General features: G+C 40.1%; 1 protein-coding gene across 1 annotated transcript in view; it reads right to left on the bottom strand.

Annotated features, from left to right (window-relative positions):
* The window catches only part of frem1b (Fras1 related extracellular matrix 1b), a 59,267-nt gene that overhangs the window by 29,143 nt on the left and 8,301 nt on the right, over positions 1 to 21,823 (bottom strand). The window contains exons 6-18 of the mRNA XM_088927206.1: positions 20,706 to 20,814; positions 19,076 to 19,207; positions 14,666 to 15,010; positions 13,884 to 14,026; positions 13,588 to 13,784; positions 12,518 to 12,608; positions 11,286 to 11,453; positions 8,514 to 8,722; positions 8,013 to 8,106; positions 7,196 to 7,448; positions 5,627 to 5,821; positions 1,801 to 1,986; positions 641 to 837 (exon numbers count right to left, since the gene is read on the bottom strand). Of these exons, the coding sequence (XP_088783332.1) occupies positions 641 to 837; positions 1,801 to 1,986; positions 5,627 to 5,821; positions 7,196 to 7,448; positions 8,013 to 8,106; positions 8,514 to 8,722; positions 11,286 to 11,453; positions 12,518 to 12,608; positions 13,588 to 13,784; positions 13,884 to 14,026; positions 14,666 to 15,010; positions 19,076 to 19,207; positions 20,706 to 20,814 (2,319 nt within the window). The remainder of the gene's footprint in view (positions 1 to 640; positions 838 to 1,800; positions 1,987 to 5,626; positions 5,822 to 7,195; positions 7,449 to 8,012; positions 8,107 to 8,513; positions 8,723 to 11,285; positions 11,454 to 12,517; positions 12,609 to 13,587; positions 13,785 to 13,883; positions 14,027 to 14,665; positions 15,011 to 19,075; positions 19,208 to 20,705; positions 20,815 to 21,823) is intronic.

Raw genomic sequence — 21,823 nt, forward strand, 5'->3', positions numbered from 1 at the left:
CGGCACAGTGGATATAATGAAAGCTACAGTACCTTGAAAGAAGAGCAGCCTTGATACAGAATGCAATATTAATATAACAGATGTGAAAAGATAACAGAATGCAGCGCATTTGAAAAATCCTTTTAAATCACAGGTCAAATGATGAAGAAACACATTTTAAAACTTTACTCATTATAGTTGACATACAGTACTTGTATTAGTATATATGTCAAACATATCATAAGTGCTCAGAATATATAAATGCATATATTTTTGTAATGTATCATTATATCATCAAATGTGTTTCAACACGTTTCAGTTTTTTTGACACCTGTTGGGACTAAACTAATCTTTATTCCTTTCCTTATCAAAACAGAGGATCATAAGAGACTTTTGTATAATAGATTGGCATACTTTGAAACATTTGTCAACAAAGGCACCATGATAAATCAATAAAATAATATTAAAACAAAAATAGTTGTGCTATTTTAATACAAACACAAGGACATTGGGAAATAAAATTGGGTTCCATTCACCCAGGAGGAGAAATAGGAACATGTTTTAAGAGCTACTTATCGAATTGCTGTATTTCAGTGCAGTTTGCACACGGTCCAGATTAATACTTTAAATATTAATAATCACTGTGGAGACAGCTACTCACTGTGAGGTTCCTGAGAAGAAGGCTAGGGACCTCGTCGTTGGTGGGGTTAATGATGATGTAGAAAGGGACGGATGTGGACCTGTGCACCCCGTCACTAACAGTCACCATGAAGTAGTCGGCGGTGGGTTCGACACCTTGATGCTGGGCCTGAATGTAGTTGATGTAGCCAGACGTCAGGTGCCACAAGCTGAAAGAGACTGGACACAGATGCTCACTCATCAGTCACACACGTCATTGAGCTACAACAGAAAGTTAGGTTCAGGGATCAGGGATGGGGGAAAGTTTAGGCCTGGGGTTATTTCCAGAGCCCTGGGCAGTCTTTAGGGCCTGCAGGTACTCTTGAAGAGAATTTTAAGTGGACAAATATGGAGCAGACAAAAAAGCCACTGGTGCTGATCATGTGAACCTCATTCAGGTTTTTAACAACTTGTGGTCCATCCTTCTTATTCTACTTTGTCTATGTCTGGCAGCAAAACACCCAATAATCTGCCATTTACTCAACCACTTATTTTCACATTTTCACTGTGGTTACTGTCATTCTAAAGTCCCAAAATTGTTGCAGTACAGAAAAAGCATTAATGAACATATACAGTAGCAGTACTGGCATCTCAGAACCACACTAATCTGTTAAAGTTCTGTATTCTACTTAGAAAGTTAAAATAAACAATATTTTATAAGTATTGGTGAAGCTAAAAACTTTTCAGAACTTATTTGGCATATTTTATGTATTTGACGCATATTTTTCAATTAAACTCCTCACTGGGGAGTGTCCGTCACAAACAGTGGATCGTACCAGAAATGTTCTATGGTTGTGGCCCTGTGAAATTCTCAGATTAATCTGAATGGCTCGCATTTGTTCCTTAGAGGGGCAATTGTGAAACTGAAAACATCACCGGATATGGCCATCATAAAAAAACACAAAAAACAACCATGTCATTATGTGGAATAAAAACACAAAATATCACCATTATCACAAAAACATCAAGTTAACAAACATGTTGTTATTTCCAGGCTATTTAGGGAGTAATGTAAACTTCAACAATAACTGTGTTGATTACTGACTCTTGTGATCACTTTCACTGGAACGGTTTCAGTAATGCTGTTGTCATGTAACCGTGTGAGTTGGCCATTCACCAGGAATGGCTGCCGGTTGTGCTTACCCACACGGAGGCCTGCATTACTCTTCTCATGTCCTGGCGAGGGCAGAGTGTTCTCCAGGAAGCCGTGTCGAGGGGGAGCCTCCAGGTGAAAAATCAGATCCTCGAACGGAGTGTCCAGGTCAGAGGCGTTCAGGACCTCTGGAGAAAGGCAGGCCGAAGACCCCTCCTCCACAACAAACATGCCCCCTGCCAAAATAAGCCCTTCAGATTTCTGTCTGTTAAAGAATGGAAAAAGCTCAAATCTGATCCCTTCATAATTTAATAACTGTCTTGAAGACTTTCTTGGAGTGTGTGCATGACACTCTAGAAAATGAACCTTTTTAAAGCACTCTATGTATTTGTTAACAACAGTGATGTTTTAAGCTTAAAACTCTTCAGACCACACAAAAATTGATCAGAACGAGTTGGTAAATGTAGACACATTCCTATCTGAAGGGAAGGAAGAGACAGGCGATCTCAGTGGCAGTATGGATGACATATAGTGCTGCTCTAGAGATGGACACGGCATTTCCATGGGCAGTATAGCAGCAGATGGGACGAGAGATGTGTAAATGACCTCAATCGGTTATTCCATTTCACTGACTGTCACAGACAGAAATCTATCAGAGTGCTCCAAAACTAGGTTTTCCTACTGTACTTTCCCTCCATAATATGTAAGGGGTTTTAGGCTGATGTAGTTAACACTTAGAAAACTGGCTGCCTTTGTCATTGATAATTTATTCAGCCGAATAAAAACATTAACTTAAAAACACTCTGATTTTTTTTTCCAAAAGTAGTACAGTACGTACAGTACTGTATTCTCCTGTACCCTTAGATAAGCTACCTAAAACATGAACAATTCTGAATACTAAGAATCTAATTTGAAATGTAATCTGATTTTGAGATTTTAAACTCATGGGAAAATGTATCACTGCAGAAGTCCTGTGCTGAATAAGTAGAAGACAGAGCCAGGAAGGGTAAATAATGAATCTGCATTAAAGGCAACTGAATACCTTGAAGTTCATTCAAGAACTGGCTGATAAGGCTCAGCTCTTCACTAAGTGTGGACTGGGAAGTGGAAGCGGTGATCGTAACTCTCGGCTTCCCCTGAGTGTTAGGGAGACAGATACCCTGTCAGATCTCCCTTGTTGTGAGCTTCGGTGCCAGGCCAGGACATTCAGCCCCTCTCCCCTGCTCGGCTCGGAGCTCTCTCCCAGCTCAGCACCTCCTGGCAGGGGGCCAGGCTGCTGCCACCTGGGTGCTGATAAAGCCATCATGTCCATGCTCATTGGCATCTGCTCCCATTTACTGCGCTGATAAATAATGAATGGAGAATATGGCACTAATGGGGTTGGGGTGGTTCAAGCTCCTCAACAAGGAGAAAAATTAATGACCGTCAATCTGGGGGAGAAGAGATAAACTAACCATCCGTGAAAAGGAACCAGATTGTTTTCCCCCCACTACTTATTTTGCTTTCAGTAAATACTCTTACGACTGTCTTTATTCAATGCAAATTAATTAGAAGATTACATTTTGCTCAAACTGTGGTAGAAAGCACACTTTGAAAACAAATTAGTGCATTGTTAAGGAGAGCTCCTGGGCATTGTTAGTTTTTTTCTTCATAATAAGGCTCTTTTTCTTCAGTGGGTGTCCTGGCCTCTGCCTCTTAGCTCTGGCACTCCCTGTGTGTAATCCCACCCAGCTGTGGGCTCACCCGAGACAGGGCTTCTCCAGCACAGTAGCAGCCGTGTCCCCAGTGCTCACAGCCATCTGTTTTCCATTGATAACTGCATTTGATTTTTTTTTTACTGCTGATATAACACAAAATCTCTCTGAGCTGAGACATATCCCTTCCTGTCTCAATAATAAGAATACAATGCACGCTTAACTGGCTCTCCCGTTGAAGGGAATTGAGCCCAGTGAATAAAGGGGAGTTCTGCCTAGTTAGTGACGGGATAGCAACCGGGGTCCCATCTACTCATTTGAAAACACAGATATTTTTTGTTCTTTTGTTTTGTGGCTGTTGTTCAGGGCTTTATTTTTTTGGTCAAGGATAATTCCTCTGGGAAAGGGATTAAGCTTATTGGTGAAAGCTGGTGTTTTCCTATTTCTGCTGCATATATTTTAAGACTTCTTTTGAGAGTATATATTACATGAATCGGTCATCCATCAATTTTCTAACTTCTTTATCTAACTTCTTTATCCTTTTACAAAGGGTCAAGGGGGAGCTAGAGCATATCCCACCAGGCAACAGGCTCAAGGCAGGATAGAACTTGGGTAGGACGCCATTCCATCACAGGGTGCATGTACGCACACGCACGCACGCACGCCAGCCAAGGACAGTTTTCCCAGAAGTCAATTAACCTACTAGTATTTAGGTTGAATTTGGGGTTGGACACTGGAGCACCAGGAGAAATACCACATGCAGATGAGCAGAACATCCCCGTACAAACTCCTCACATATTGCACACCAGTCATTGAACCATGGGCACCAGTTCAGGGAAGCAACAATGCTAATCACTGTGCCACCATGTTGCCCCTAACAGGACATTTTCTTACTTTAAATTTTTACTGGATTAATGGGGCAGAAAACTGGAGAAAATGGTTAAATGGCATTATGATAAAATCACATTATTAGATTTTAATCAGTGCATTAGAGTGGTACAAATTGCCATCATCAACATCCACCATTTCATTTGTATGGATTTTTGTTAGTTAAAATATTAACTAAAAGATCCAGGCTACTTGAAAGCTTAGCTTAAAACAACTAAGATGAGAGCCGTATCTGCAAAACAACTGCAAAGGCAAAACATTAGGTACAAAGCAAAAAATGAACAACAGAAATGGAGACATAATTAAATACTAGATCCATCAGGATGCACATGCTGGGAGCATCTTTTTTTATCATAGGGGCACCTTCTATATTCCATATCTGAAATACACTTATTTAGATTATCCTCAAATACTTTATATCAGCTTTCTTTCAGTGTGCACATGAAACAAATACCTCTGTATATTTTCTCCAGGTGCAGTTGTTTCCTCCCACTATTCAAATACATTTCCAGGTTAACTGACACCTCTGCATCAATGGTTCTCATCAGCGGTCCTGAAGGAATTCTAATTTTCTATTCCAGCAGAGCTTTAAAGTGCTAATAGATGAGTTAATTGATCTGCTTGCTTGTTTAGTCTTTTATTTACCTTGTTTCTTCAATTACTCCTGAGCATTAGAAATTATCCTTGAAAATGGCTGTGTTAACAAACACCTTCATTTTACAGGACTTTATGCCGCCTTCCTCAACTTGCAACATTAGTTCTAACTAAGTAGATCTTACTAGTCGATCAGATGATGATGAACAGACAGAAGTGGGAGACCTTTCCACACTAAGAGTTTTTTCCTTCTGCAGTGGTCCAGTTGGTTGCATTTCAGACAGTATGAATAAAGGCAATTCTAAAACTCAAATTGGTACAGGGTTGCTACCCATTAAAAATCTCAATTGCCCTTTTAAGAATTGAAAGTAAATTTACAAATATTTTCCCCCAAAAAACCCTGAAATCTGTACTTTGATTAATAACTTGACTGGAGCACAAACCAGAAAAACAGGATCAGGGTTTGGGGATCACTATTTATTTTTTTAAATGTATTTGCTTTTTGAATGTGAATTTCTACAAGGTTTGCTAATCCTCCTATTTTGGCAAACATAACTGTTTCACCAACTAAAATGGAGTCTAGATCATTTATAGAACTTAGGAACCACAGTGGTTCTAGTACAGATTCTCCTGGTACTCCACCAATTACATCACCCCACCTTGAACGCTCTTTTGGAGAGATCAGCTGAGAGAAACTTACCCACAGCAATTGCAGGGGGCTGGTTGTTAACGGGGAGGACAGTGATGTTGAGATCATAGACCGGAAGTGAGCCATGCAAGGGTACTGGGGGAGGACGGGCATCTTCCTGACAGCAGCTGTCCAGCGTTCCTGCCTCTCCATCGGACACAATCAAGGTGATGATGTCTGAACGCGAGTTGGGTCCGATCTCACCACCTGAATAGAAACAGCAATTTCACTACTTCCTTTGAAATTGAATCAGAAACTTCTTGATGAAAGCAATAAAAAACATTCATGGGGCTGATGGTGCCCATTACTATGAAGACAGTTTTAAAACATCACATCAACTTGGGCGGTCTTGTAAGTTAAAGGTGTGCTTAAAATCCAATTATGCTAAATTGTTATACAATTTTGTAGATTCCTAAAAGTAAAATATTGGTTAAACCAAAATCTGATTACTTTAAGTTGAAACATGTTAAATTTTAAAGCTAACACTGAAGTGAGCCAATGAGTTCAAATTGGAATACTTTAATTTCAATATTTCAATTCAGTAAACCATTACTTCAGTGGAGTCCAGATTTAACGGACAAAATCTGGTAAAGGGAGGTTTTGTCTGCAAAAGGGACTTCTGTGGTGTTAAACTGTGATCTGCAGTCAATACACTGGCTGAACACATGAAACTGAATTACAAATGCAGTGATTGCTTTGGCAATTTTGTAAACGAAACTGTATAGTGAATAAAAGAACCTTTGAGTGAATCTTGAGTGCACCCATAAAGATAGAACATTCCATAAGAAATGTAGTAAATTAATCCAAGATGAAGGCATCCTGTTATCCAAACCATGCAAAGCCAACAAAATTAGCAAAAACTAACTGTAACACTCACTCACACCGGACCATCTGGATTCACTCTAGAGTTACCACAGCAACCAATGCAACTCAACTACCACACCTGGTAATTCACCAGTTACCATAATTACATGATATGGTAGAAGATCAATCCCACCTGCAAGTAATTAAGATTCACTTCCCTCACTCAACACTGTGTATTGAAGATCAGTATCCATGTTTGTTCCTTTGCTTAGTCTTAGAGCTTTGTTTAGAATCATGGCATTCTTTCTATTTGCTCTAGTTTACTTTCAGTTCTTGACTTTGTTTAGTTTGACTTTGCCTCTGGATTTCCTTGTGCATTCTACCATCTACTGCTGGCTACGAACTTGATATGTTTTCCCTTGGACTTACTTTTGGAAATCCAAAAGTATTACTTTTTCTAAGTGCTCTCCTGGTTCCTGATCTCGCCTGCCTTTTAACTTTGTTTGCTGGATTTGCCCTGGAGTGTTTGCTCAATATGATCCTGTCGTCTGCCTTGTCTTCTTCACCTGCACCTGGGCCCATAGACGCAGCCCACAGCTGCACACTAACAAAGTAAAATGGATTTACCCTGCTTTAACAACAACATGATCACACATATCGTGGGTGCTTGAATGCACAAGAGCTGGTGCCTATGATTAACAGAATGTCTGGGAGTCTGAAAGAAGATCTGTCCTGTGACCTAAGAAAAACAAGAGGAATGGAAAGGTTAACAGCTACCTGTGTGCACATAGGAAATCAAGCCTTGCAGGACATCTAGCTGTGAGAACTTGTCCACTGTGACTTCTCCCTTTTTCACCACGCCATGGGTGGGTGTGCGACCCAGCATGTAGGTGAGCCTGCTATCGTCACTGTCAGCATCTGTGGCATACAGGTACTCTGCTGTGATCACCACCCGGCCCCCTTCTGCACATTCCAGCCCTGACATCAGTCCAGCTTGCAGCGCAGGTGGCTCATCGTTCACAGGGAGGATCTGTGAGAGTACCAGAACAGCTAATTTGTTAAGGGCATCTACATGATTCTGTACAAGAACAATAGGATATCCAATTCCATAAGAGCATGAATAAAACATCTGATTCTGTAAGAGTAACAGCAGAATACCTGTTTCTGTATTAGAATCAACAGGACACCTGAAGAGTCTGGAACATTTTGTCACCTCTAAAATAATTTACCATTTAAAATTTGGAGGGCTTATTACAAGCAGGTTTCTATGAATGTTTGTTGCCTTGAGCTGGTCACAATGTCCCCAGAGCCCTGCTCATATTGTTCAGATTGCTAAACCAAAATGTCTGAAAAAGGCCAGTTATAGCTATGTAAAATGGTTGACTAAAAGCGATCCTGTGTTAAGTACTAGCTTTGTATATTTTTGAACAGCGTTTTGAGCGGGCTAAATTGGAAGAAACTTCCACTTATACATACTAGCAATGAAAGTGTGACAATATTTGTATCTCTCACAGGAATTCTTTGTTACTGTCTGACAAATCTACATTCTTGCTCAACTATAACAAGTACTTCAGCTAGTGTTTTATAACTTTACCTGCACTGCCAGAGTCCCATTGGCAGAGTTAAAGCCATCAGTCACAGTGAAACCTATCCTATCTTCAAGTGTTTCAGAGTCATCATGAAGGTACCTGCCACAAAAAGCAGGGAAGCATGCTGTAGCATTACAGTGTATAATGTAGCATTATTGTGTATTCCTATGTACAATCCATGTGCAATGCTTTAATTTATGGCTCTGTTAACACAATCTCACACAGTTTTTATATACTAAATCGAACCTTCAATATGGACAGTAAATGAATAATCCAATACAAAGCACCTCCTTGTTAACAACTCCTGCCCCTAACCCAAGATGAGAATATTAAGGTTCCCACTGTGTGTCTTCAAGGGCTTGTGGGAAAATGGCTCTGTGCTGTATTTCATGTTTCGAGCTCTGGGCTTCTGCAGCAGGGTAACTTTGCTCCTGAGTGTGTGTGTGTATCTGTGGAACTCAAACACTGATCCCCGCTGCTCAGCAATTCGGAGGAGCCGTTCTCACTGGAGTCGGAGGCTTCGCAGGTCCTGCAGAGTGAAGAAATCCCCCTCCAGCAAGGTCCGCCCCTGCAGATCGACCCGCCCGTGCCAGGGCCCTGCTCTCAGCTGCACCCTGAGCTCGCTGTCCCGAGAGTCCACGTCCGTCACCAGCAGGCCGTCCTCGGTGATGAAACTGCCTGCACCCTCCTCCACCTTCATCCGATTGGTGAATATCTGCAATAAAGGGACAGCGTTCAGGCACATTATTCATTATTAAAGTTCATTTTCAGATTCCAGAGAAATAAAGCCTCCTTCTTGCATTGTGTTATTGATGCATACTGTATGCACAATTAGAAAATCTTGAATTTAACACTACAGTCATGTATTCTTTGCTCTAAGAAACAGCAAAATGAGGAGCAACAGAGTCAGCAGGATTCACTGACATGATGAAGCCCTGTTTCTCTCACAGTCATTAAAGAGGGAGCTGCACATTTTATTAATTCTGTCTTATTCATTCCTAATTTCAGTCTTCATCTTTCAGTTCCAGAGATTTAGAAAGAGACAGTCTCACTTCATATCACGAATACCACTTACTGTACATGATGATTTTCAGAAGTCCAAAACCCTCTGCATATCTGACTAGCAGGAGTCTTTACTTCAGCAGTACAGCATGATCAAGACTTTTGTCCTTAGAGACCCTGTGTTGCATTTAATTATGACATTTAATGTGTGTTTGATCCCACAAAAAATCTTCTTTACTGACACAAAGACAGTGGTTCTCAGCCCTGCTCCTGGAGGAACACTATGTCTGCTGCTTTTTGTTCCAGCTGAGCTCTCAATCTCTAGTACTGATTTATGACTTAATTGATATGCTTTCTTGTTTAGATTTTTATTTAACTTGTTGCTTCTGTCAGTTCTGAGTGTCAAAAATACCCAACTTCAAGGGTACTGTTTCCAGCAACTTCATCTTACAGCCTTACTGTATATGGTGCCTATTCTCAACTACACGTCATTTAAACAGCTGTTACTAGTTGATTGATGATAATGATGATGAACAGACATAAGCGGGAAAGATGCTGTTTGAGACATATCCAAACTGAGAACTTTTTCCTTCTGCAAAAGTCCATTTGATTACATTTCGGGCAACTCTGAAAGTAAAAATACTTTTTTAAAGATTTAACACAAATTACGAACCCCATTTGACCTTTTAAGAGCTGAAATCAAATTTCTAAAAACAAACATGCTCCAAACAGACAAAATAAATTTAATAGCCTGTGAGTAAGAACTCAGCTGGAGTTAAAACTAGGAGACACAGCAGGACCAAAGCTGGGAACCAGTGGTCCATGCTCTAAAGAGGAGACATCAGCTAGAGATTCATCACTAGAGCACAGCTGGAGCAATCATTGTTGCATTTTTGTGGAAGAGGTCAAAGGTTACAACCAACGGATAAACCAAGCCCCTTGCATTAAAAAACATAGTGGATGACAAAAGAATAATATGCACTGGACCTTTTTTTCCAAAAAAATGGAATTGACAGTCAAGTTCTTTTAAATGCTCAAGTTGGAATTACATATTGCTAATAATTCGGATTTATGGTTGCAGTCCCTCTGCAGGAGAGCAAGGACATGTCCACTGGCACACCCACACTGTCAGAGAGATCACTCACTGATGTCACTGCACACTCACAGGCATCTGGAGGTCACTGGCGTTTCTGTTGTGCCAAAAGGGTAGCAAGCCAATTACCCATGGATCCCTTTAATTCTACTGGTGACATGAGGTCTCACTTCTCTGTGTTGTGGGGATAAATCTGTTGTGTAAAGTTATCAGAATTAAGTGCAGGCCCAAAAATCGTCACTAAAAGAAAGAAGATAAAAGAAAGAAGGCACTGCTCTCACTTGAATTCAGTAAAACATTAAACTTTGATTATTTCACATTTTAGAAAAGATTTTTAGTTCTTTTTGTTCACACCTAAGTACTTTGCAAAGTGTCTTCATCTGTGAATACTTAGTTTTCTGGAATGTCCTTAAACTTAATTTAATTTAAATTTAATGTGTCCTATTTCATTTCCTTGAACTTTATATAATGAAAAGGAAAATAGTTATATAGCAGGTTAAATTTAAGTTTAGATTAAACATATCTAGCAATATGGACATGTTTCTTACACTATATTCTTCAGAAATCCTCTACTTGCTCTTTGAATTCTCTTGTGTTCTATGCAATATGAGGATTTGGCAGGCAGCTGCTGGCAGTGTATCACACAGCTGAATGCCAAGAATTTCAATGTGTAGAGAGTAGGAGAAATGTGGCTCGCCCCCTCCATCAGCAGTATTACCACCTTGTGACATGATCTCAGCAGCTAAGCAAGGCTGGGCCTGGGCAGTGCTGGGATAGGAAACCTTAAGGAAAGCAGGTTTGCTGCTGTAAGTGGTGTGGGTCAAACTGTAGGTGGCACTGTTCCCTCTGAACAAGTAATTTCAAGAAAATTCCCAAGTATGGTGGCTACAGACACTGCTGCAAGACATACCATTCTTCTTGTGGTACTGTTAGAGTGGTAGTGTTAAAACTATTTTTCTTTTCACTAACTATCCTAATGCCTGTGGGTCCCTTTAATTCGGTTGGTGAAGTACTATCTGACTTCTCTGTGTTGTGGGGCTACTTGCACATTGTTGCTGTAATGCGTCACTGCCAGGCGGATTTTGCATTTTAGCAGTGAGTGAAGCGGGTGCCCTCTTGCATCTCTTGGGATGAAAAGCACCATACAGTATATATTCAGAGTTAATACTATGATTATGGTTACCTCAGGTGCCTGGTTGTCCACAGGTGTGACTGTGATGTTGAAGACGAGCCCTGTCAGAGAGCCCCCCTGCTCATCACTCACAGAGAAGACAAACTGCACGAGGATAGGTTCAGTGCCAATGTCCCTCAGAGGAGGCATGTAGCCCACCTTCAGGTGATTCACTGCATGCTAGAGACAGGACAGTAGGAGCAAAGCAGACAGAATCAAGCTCTAAAGAAGCAGGTCATCCTACCATCAAATGAAAAGAAAGTACAATTGAGGATAAGTTCTCAATCTTGAAGGAAATTCCCAGTCCTGCAGGTTTTCCATGTTTTCAATTTTAAATTGGTCATGTAACACCAATCATCAGTCAGCAGCCACATCACCCTGTAGCTCTCAACTGGCTACACACTGAAGCAAGGTTGCACCTGGTCAGTACCTGGATGGGAGATCTTCTGGGAAGCTATGGTAGCTGCTGGAAGTGGTGTTAGTGGGACAAGTGGGGGGCGCCCACCCTGTGGTCTGTGTGGGTCCTAATGCCCTGATATAGTTGCAGGGACTATACTTAGTGGGTGCAGTCTTTCGGATGAGATGTTAAACTGAGGTCCTGACTCTCAGTGGTCATTAAAGATCCCCGGGCATTTCTCGATAAGAGTAGGGAGTTATCCTGGTGTCCGGGCCACTTTTCCCCCTCGGCAGTTACCGTGACCTCCAGATTGTCCCCATGTATGATTAGCTTGCACTTGTCCAGGGTGTACCCTGCCTCGCACTCGTTGCTTGCCAGGTAGGCTCAGGCTTCCCTGCGACACCGTATGGCATAAAGCGATTTGGCAAATGACATGACATGTTACATTTGCGAATAAAAGTTAAACTGGAATGATGATGGTTTAACTGGATCAATTTAATCCAGCTTTAAGCTGCTGATGATTTAAAGAGAGCTAAAAAACCTGTTAAGCTCAGCCCCAGGACACTGGAGTGGGAAAACCCTGCTTTAGAAATATTAGCTACCACTCGACAGTAAGTGGAAATGTGGAGCATGATCTTGGCATGATCATAGCATAAACGTGGAGAGAAGTAGTTCAAGTAGGTAGCTGTGTCAGCATGTGTAGGCTGTTGTTTCTTTTCTTCTCTGTTCAGCATGGAATAAACCTTTACTTGTTCTTTAAATGTGGAGAGGTATCACTGATGTTCAAATGTCCCAATAAGCTAAAAATAACTACTAATGAATACTAACGATCTTTTGTAGACAGTACCTGAGTGAAAGACTTCAGCACCGGAACAGACAAATCCTTCTTCATTTTGTTCATGCTGTCTGTATAGAACAGTCTGCCTGCATCATGGAGCCTGCAACATGAAAGAAAGTCAATTCAGATCTCATTCCTTCTACTATGATGGTGTAAGAAACAAAATGGAATATATTCAAAACCCTACTTTTTTCAAAGTTGATAAAAGGCCCTTCTGGAAATTTTCCACAGTATTTTTAAAACAATATAGTTTGCATATGAGACTTGGTCATTGGACCCATCTTGCAAATGTAGTACTTTGGTATGTAAATCAATCTGAAAATTATATCCAGCTGTTTCTTGAAGAAGCCTGGAGTTTGGGCTTCAACCATGTGGCTGGGAAGCCTTTTCCAGATCCCACAACTCTTTGTGTAAAGAGTGCTTCTGTGCCTCACAAATAACTCAAATGGCAAAGGCAGTCTCCTGAATTTAGGCAGAGTGCTCCAATCCAAGTGTTGTGGGTCTGTGTCTGGTTCATGTTGCTAGCCAGGCTGTTGTACACAACTGGCTGAGCATAGCTGACTTAGGAGAGCAATAATCGGTCAGGGCTCTTTTGGCTCTAATCAAACACGGCACCCTCTCTGGCTTCAGTCTTGTAGTGATGCGGTGACTCTCTTCCAATTGGCTCTGAATTTGTGTTACCTTGTGGCTTGTTAAAGGAAGGTGAGGGTCAGAGGGGTCTCCTTTCTATCCTCTCTGAGGTCATGAGGATCATAGTCGTCGAAGGAATGAAGATACTATACCAGGGAACTAATTGTGGAGATTTCACCATTACAATAGCACTTATCTGTGCTTTACCAGACTTTAATCTGCTTTTACCATGATATTTCACTTTAAGGGTGCACACTACTGATTGGAGGACTTTGATAAATAAGGTACCATATATCCCTTCAGTGTTAAAAAGTACAAAATGATATAGCTCAGACCAAAAGGTCTCACACAAAAAGCACACTAACTTTATTTTCCACAGCTGTGTAAGAATTTCAAACTTTAAACATAACTGGCACTCCCAAAAGACTTGGTAAAGAAGCACAGCATACCCTGGTGTGGTGGGAGAGAAGCACGGCTTGGTCACCAAGTACATGAGGTCGGTGTCAGGAGACTCAAGGTCCCTGAAGTGCAGGTGGTTCTTGGTGATGTAGGCAATGTCGGTTTCCTTGACTGTTATTGCGCGCACACTTCCGGAGACTTCTACAGGCAGCTGGTCCTTCACTGGGGAGATGTGAATCACCACAGTCTTGTCGTTGAGGAAAAAATAACATTTGGATCAAGAAAATTGGGAATTCTGTGAAGGAGAAATATTTACCTTTCCATAGTAAAAAAAGAAATAACTCACATGTTTGTGGGACAGATTGGGGGGCTGATGACTGTCAGAGAGAGTGAACTCAAAGGAGTCCTCAAAAACCTCCTCTCCCAGGTGTCGGTAATAAATGTACCCCTGAAATAGGTCTCTTTGTAGAAAACTCTTCACTGGGACACCTGTGTGTAAAAAACAAACAAACAAACTTTACGGTCAAGAAAAAATGTTTTCCAGGAGATAGGCCAGATTTCTGCTCAAACATTATTTCTATTCATCAGAATCTTTGAGATATATCCCAAATGCTTCCAAAATGAAGTTTCTTAGCCTACAGTATCGATGAGGGATATTTCCAAGCTTTCAGTGTACCAAAATTGTTTTTCTACTGAATTTGGAAAGGCTTTCACCATTTCACCCCTGTTGCACAAATTGATCAAAAAAGTTTAAAAATAATAGATTGTGTCCCTCTGGTTCTTTACGCATTCCTTGTGCAAAGGCACAGATTAGCTAACTATTTCCTGCATTGGTGTATAAAAAAGGAAATGAGACAGGTCACAGCTTCCTGGCTTTGGCACTGTTCACAGCAATGAAAAAACTGCAGTGTATTGGGGGTCTTTGGTTGTGGGCTTGAATCCCAGGAGGGGCACTGCTGTCAGACTTGAACATGTTGCTCCAGCAGAATGAGTTTATAAATGTAAGACACTTCCAATAAAAGTGTCAGACAAGTAAATGCCTACATTGAGCCAAGTTAAAACAAGCCAAGTTATTTTTTCTTTAACTGTGTTGCTAAAGACTGTCATTAGAAAGCACAGTGTACTGGCCTGACTGATGGGGAGAAAGCTTCTTGATGACCTCTCCTGCCATAGGCAGGCTGGTGAGTTGGTAGAGGATGTAGTCGTCACTAGAGTCGAGGTCGGAGGCCAGCAGCATGTACTCTTCTACCAGCACGGTGCCGCCCTCCTCCACCTCGAAGGCCACATTGTTGATGAGGAAGGGTGGCGTGTCATCCTTGGGGAGGATGTTGATGGGGAACTTGTGTCTCAGGCTGTGGCGCCCATCAGAGATGCGGAAGACGATATAGTCTTTGGTGGTGTCGCTGTCTGAATGGTGGTACTTCACCACACCATCCCTGATGTCCTGCACCTTGAACATGAACCCTTTTCCTCCTGATAGGAGAGAAGAAGGACTGAAAACCTGGCAGTGGATGATGAATTGTATTAGAGTTCCTTATTTCCTGGTCCTTTCAATGTTGGGATTTCATGTCTGCCAAGCTCTTACAGACGTTTTCATAGAAATGTTTAAATTAACTTTTTTTTTTCTTGAAAAAGCCAACTTACATCCTTTTCAGCATTTATATAATTGGACAAAGCTACAAATTAACACTGCTTCTGGCACAAGTCATTTCAATGTGCTGGTGCCAGTGACTGGAACAGTCTGCAGAATGAGATGAAAATGTTCACTGCTGTATCTGAAGGTGCTGTCAGTTGTGTGAACTCACCTTCTCTGCCTGTCTCTTGCACTTGCTGACACTCAATATCATACAGTATACTCTTCTGTTATATTACATTACAGTTATTTACTTCTGTTGTATACACTATTCTTTCTTTCACTACTTTCTCTTCTGTGCAGCGTGATTTAAGTCTCTGAATTGGCTCAATATTATTATCATCAGTTCCTTGTTTCAATCTTTATATTTATATATTGCTGTAATTTCAGGTAAAGGCACCCTGAAAATAAATCACTGGGCCCATACAGAATTGAGTTACCATTTTATTATTCCATTAAGAGTGACTTGCACCTGTGTCTGAGTGAGGGTGATAACTTTCTAAGGGCAGCCTAAACAGCTGTAGAGGAGCAACACTTTCTAAATAATCTGAGGACAGACTGAATGGGGTTCTGTCTTTTAAATTCTTTGCTAGGATTTCACATAATACAGATTTTATTAAACTGAAGGCTGTATTCAACAATTGGTTCAAATAATTGATCATATATTTCAATCAAGGTCCAATTTACCTAAGTAATTAAGTGCTCAGCTAGAATGGATAAGGGAAGAGGCAGCTATACAGGATCAGGATTGAGAGGTCTTGGTAGCATAACAGTGTACTCCTGTCAACACATCTGCTTCATAGACTTCAGTGAAAGGGGGAAACTCACATTGCTTGAACAGTAATGAAGTAATTCTGTGTTCAAATCACTGAAAAGAAAATTGCAAAAAATACAGAAAGAATAAATCTGATTTGCACAAAATGTAATTGACAATACTGTGTTAAGGAAATCAATGATGTCATATAGAAGACCTTTTTAATTCTGCATTTTTTATTTAATTTTGTATGTACGGATGGAATTTTGTTATGTTAATTTTGTTAAAAGCTGGAAAACACTAGACATTCTTCATTAGAGCTAACTGTGTTACAAATAGAAAAAATAAAAAGACATAATAGAAAAATACTAAGGTGAAATGCATAAGGCCTCCACAGAAATGTATTCATTAGGTATTATTAGGAGTGTTGTACATTTTCTGTCCATTATGCCATTCTTTTTAGGCTGATCATACAGAATTTAATATTCCAAGAAATATACAGTATTCTCATAAACAGACTTCCAAGAATTGTATGACAAAGTTATTGAATTGAATGCAATTTTCATATAAGAGGAGTTTTCAAATAATTTCTGTTGCAAAAACACATTTTTACTGGTGTGATGTTAAATGTACAGATTAAGGTATGTTAAAATTAGCACATCAATTAAGACATCGTACTGCACAGCAGCAAAGCTCTTGATATGAGAGAAAACATTTTATATATCAGTTTTATTAATATGGAATTTGCTCAGTTAGATTTGTTTCAAAAATGGCATCCTGTCTTTTTGTATTCTCAGTCAAACCTGCATTAACTAGATTGCTTTGTATGTAGTGGGCATTTGCTTTTGAAATTGAATTGTGCTGGAAACAAAACACAAAAGTTTTGTGGTAGCCTACAGGCAACAGCTACTGTAACTATCCCCAGTCTGTCCTCCCTATTGGTGTAATGGACTCTTTCCCAAGCTAGTGAATTTCAGCCCAATATGAGAGTGGGCCCCACTGTGTGCCAGGGAGACAGAAGGTTAAGGTCATCAGACAGCTTGAGAGATATATGGTCTCACAGTAAACCTAATTAGTAACTTTACCAAGGGAAACAGTTACAAGTCCATGGAAAACTTGGTAATTGGGCCCAAAGGTGGCTATGGGCATCAGGCCCAAAATATGCTTAGTGCAGGTACCCAACTCAGAGGACATTTTATGGAGGGAACAACAGATTTCCATTTGGCTAAAGGCATTGGACCATCTAGTGGAGAGTCGCATAACATAGGAGTCTCAACATTACAGGGCCTGAGTATCAATTCCCAGTCTGACTGAAGTTCTCTTGAGTGTGTTTGTAGCCAGGCCTCATCTGTCCAGGATATAAGCACACAGGTGTCTTTTGAAGAGAAAAGCTCCTTGAAGCCAAAACTGTGAAATATTTTGATGCGGTCACATGCCAGCAAGTTTTAAAAACATAATGAGCAGTTAAATGAAATGTGGTGCCAATGGATCTGGCATTCAAGAACATACTGACGATGGTCGTACTAAATGTAAAACATGATTTGGGGTGGAAGGCTGTTTGCAGGACTTGAGGACACCTACTCAGGAAAATGATAAGAGCTTGTAAACTTTACAACACATTAAGATGAAAAATCACTACAAATTAGTACATTGTACTACTGCAAACAGGGGGGGCTACTAGGACAGATCTTTTGTTTGATCTTTCTTTTACAGAATCTGCTTTCCTAGCTTTCTCCTCCCTTGCGATTCTCTTCCTTATTTCTCTTTCTATTTTTATTCTTCTGTCTGTGTGTATTTGTTAGAATTTGTTCAGCTGAACAAAATCGAAAATATTCACACAATAGTTTTAAAATGATTTAAATGCTATCATATCCTTAAAAAATGTTTTCTGAGCAAAGAATTGAATATCCATGGTCAGTTAAAAAAATGCCAGTTATTTTTCTGTATTTCACCATTAAAGGATTTTAATAATAGAGCCTGTCTTGAACCAAAGTATTTTTGACAATAAATAATGTCTTAAAATGAATGTATCAGTACATCTTTCTTTAAACTCTGCATCAGGCTGTATTTTGTATAATAGAACAATTTAGATCACGTATTCTTCTCATGTTGGCGAAATGTTCCAGACAGTATTAAACAATATTTTACTGTCAAAACGAGAAACGTAACTTCAAGTAAAAAAAAAAGAAACATTGTCAATCAACCACATGAGAATACCCCCTTGTCTCTCAGCATCGCAGTTCTAAAAAAAAGCGCACATCTTGCATCTTCCCATGTGCAAATGGCATAAGTCTTAACAATCTGTTTCATTCAGGGGCTTTGCAAACAAAGCATGGCTGCGGTGTGCACTGATGTGGAACAACAGACGTCATCCAAAAAATGTCTTGCAAAAGGCCCCTGGCAGACCACTGACAACATGTTTTACACCTGATTAGTAAACATACGCAGCCACCTTGCATATGTTTCATAAACTGCAGACATAACTGATGGCAAGCAAGTCTAAAACAGTCATGCAGATACCCCGACACATGCTTGAAGGTCAAGGTCACTGCCAAAATTCAGAAAAGGCAACAACAGGGGTTATTGCAAAATGTTCTTTGTATGCTACTCATAGTTGTCATAATTTAAATAGCTGTACTATACAGTACCTTACCTCATCTGAGAGTTTAGAGGTCAGTTTTTCACCATTAAAATCTCTGCTTTGTACTGACACTGACACAGGGGTAACCCACCCTGCATAGTGCATGGAGCAGAGATCCGTGCCTCTAAGAGAGGCCTATGGGATGTGTATATCTACACACATTTACAGTCTACAGACACTTTAAAATGTATTATAGCTGCATAACAGATATTGCTTACAAGGACACATCATTAGGTTGCTAGAACATCACATATTTTCAGGTGAGAGTGAAGTATCTTTATCACTCTTTAACAGTAACAGGTTTGTATGAAGTTTTGGTCAAAGATTCTTGGTGAATAATTACACCTCAAAGAGACCAATTTATTCTGACTACAAAACTCCTAAAACAAAACTTTCCCGTTCACAGAATTGCAGAGTGGTAGAGCTTTTGGAATCAAATCCCAACCTGGAGAGTACAAAGGTTTCTAAATCTGTTTAACAAAGAGCTCTCTACACAGTAGCTCCCCTTACCTCGTACACTGAGGCGCCCATGTAGAGGTCCATCCACAGCCACCAGATAGACAGCATTAATGTTGTCATTGTCCACAATTTGCAAGTTCTCCCAGGTAATTGGCCTCGACTGACCCTCTAACAAATCCAGCCCTGGAGAAATTAAAAGAGCTTCACTTTATTTGTTAATTATTACATCAAGAAACTGACAAAATATTGACGAGACTCAGGACATTTTAATGTACTGAGCCTATAACAGGCAGCTTTCTTTGTGTATCCCATACAATAGTTTCATATGAGATATAAATGATTATTCTGCGGACTGATGTTATGACCAGCTTAAAAGTAAAACAAATAACTTGTTTTTTTGTTCTTGCAAGGGCTTAACTCCTCCTGCACTTTAGAACTGGGGTTCTAAACAACTCCAACAACATCCTAGAATTGAATGCTTTGTGAATGTTTGGAATATTTGGTTAGATAGGCTTAACCCGGTTGGTTAATGGGTAGCTTCCTGGCCACAGACTGAGGAGAACCAAACCCCATTCAGACTGAGTGAACCAAGCGGTAGCTGCAAGGTGAAGATGGAGGAGTGGGATGGAGGAGTAATGCTTGAGATGAATGCGAAGGGAGACATTTGAGTTCAGTATATACGCAGTAGCTAGTTTCATAATGATGGTGATTAGGTGAGATTGACTTCTTGTTATTTCTCCTGAACTTCAGTTAATAACTTCCTTGAACACCCTAGGAGTTTAAATGGTAAAGACTGCTATTTAGAGTACAGATTGGGATCTATAGTTAAGAGACTCCTGCTTCATATTAGGACTACGTGATCAGCCAACAGTGACAGTTTAACGGGATTTCTCTGGGCATGTTACAGTGACCCCAGTGTCTCACCAGGAAGCTGTGAGCTTGTGTTGCTGTCAGTGAGAACTTTCCCCTTCTGCTTGCAGAGTGGGGTTCATAGTGTGAAGAAAACAGTGCAATGGAATAGTACAAAGACGAGAAAAGGATATGAAGTGAGATCTGTATCAAACAGGAAAAGCTATGACAGCGTATCAATACTACATTTCTTTTCATAACCGGTGTCGTTTCCACAAAATGGTTTCAACTCTGGACCTTGAATAAATGACACATATGGCAATGCAGCTATTTAAAGAAAGGTGGGAACGTTTTAAAGAATTGTGGGATAAGTCTTTGAGAACATTAGGTTTTAAAGAGGAGCTCAGTATATACTCTTAAGCCTTTATATCTAATTGCACTATAAACTAAAAACTATGCGTTTTTATGGAAAGGTGGCAAAACACCACAGTGCAGAGAACTGTCAGGAAGCTGAGGAGGCATGTGTACAGTATGTCACATTATATTGCAATAGCACCTCAACCTTTGCCATTATAGTTCAGGTGGGTAGCTGCGTCAGCATGCGTAGGCTGCAAAGGAACAAGTAATAGGTTTATTCCATACTGAAAAAAAAGGAAAAAAGAAAACACAACGTTTCGGCTGTGGAGCCTTCTTCAGGTGTCATTATAGTTCAAACAGCTAGTACCATTAAAAAGGGTCTTACAGTATAGTACTTGCAAGGGGGAGTAGTAAAAATAATGATGTCTATGTGGTCATAGAACCCCGGTGGCTGTCATTTGATCATGTGATTTACCCATATTCCAGGAGACTCGTGGGGCATTGGTCTCTGCTACTCGAAGCGAGAAGTGAACCATGATTGAAGGGCTCCTTGCGAAGAAACCATCAATGGCCTCAAACTCAACCTGTAGAAAAAGTGCAGAAAGGTGTTGGTCAAGCTGTCAGCCTGTGCCCAGAGTGCCCAATAAAGGCAGGGTGTTCAGTTTTTAAAGATAGTGAACTGCTCAGTGCCCTTAATATTTGATTAAAAAAAACACCCTTTGGTAGCTGCTTAAATAAATAAAATTAATTCCAGTGATTTTACTTTAGTCGCTTTATGTCATTTTTGATGAGGAATTGATTTGTCATGTTTTTGATTTTAATCGCAATGGACTGAAAGGTCAGACTTAATATGAACGAGCCTTATTAAAGGTTTTATTTGATGTTTTTTTCACCTGGACCCTTCCTCTCAATGAATCTTTTCGTAATTACTGTTCATCACCTGATGTGTTGTTATAGTTATTACTATGTTCGTCTGAAACGTTTATCAAAATCACCATTCATTTATGCCATTGTTTATATTATTGAAGCAGTTTGGATGTCATTTGCTCAAGGGTACTGCACAGCAATATCCCACCCAAGTGTCAGGGTGCTGTCCCCCCAACAAAGGTTGAGGGGGGCAGTGTCACAAAAAAAGTGCCCCGATTGGACAAGGAACACCCGCAAAAAATGGATTCTGAAAAACTGTAATAGAAATAATAAGTTCTTTCAAAAAACTGGAAAATTTTGGAGAAAAAAAGTTTTCAAGGGAAAGAATTGCTTCAAGGATACCCTTTTGTTCCAAAAAATTGTCCACAAAAATGAACAAGAAAAAGTTGGTTTCAAGAATGCTGCAAAGATAATTCATAAATCACAATTCACAGTTCACCACTGTTTGGGTTTAACTCTTCCGTCTACAGGTAATTTATGACAAGTTCAAATACAACTCTTTCCTTTCCTTCCCTGACTGACTGCAGTTAAGGGTTTTAAATCCCTTTTTCCCACCATGATGTAAGGTATCATCATCTCCATATTCCATATTCCAGATGTTGCCATAATAGTACAACAACCACCGTGATTATTTTCCTCTAAGCAAGGGAAATACTTTAGGTGTTC

This window comes from Atractosteus spatula, chromosome 11, assembly GCF_055471065.1.
Source record: "Atractosteus spatula isolate fAtrSpa1 chromosome 11, fAtrSpa1.hap1, whole genome shotgun sequence".
Lineage (NCBI taxonomy): Eukaryota > Metazoa > Chordata > Actinopteri > Semionotiformes > Lepisosteidae > Atractosteus > Atractosteus spatula.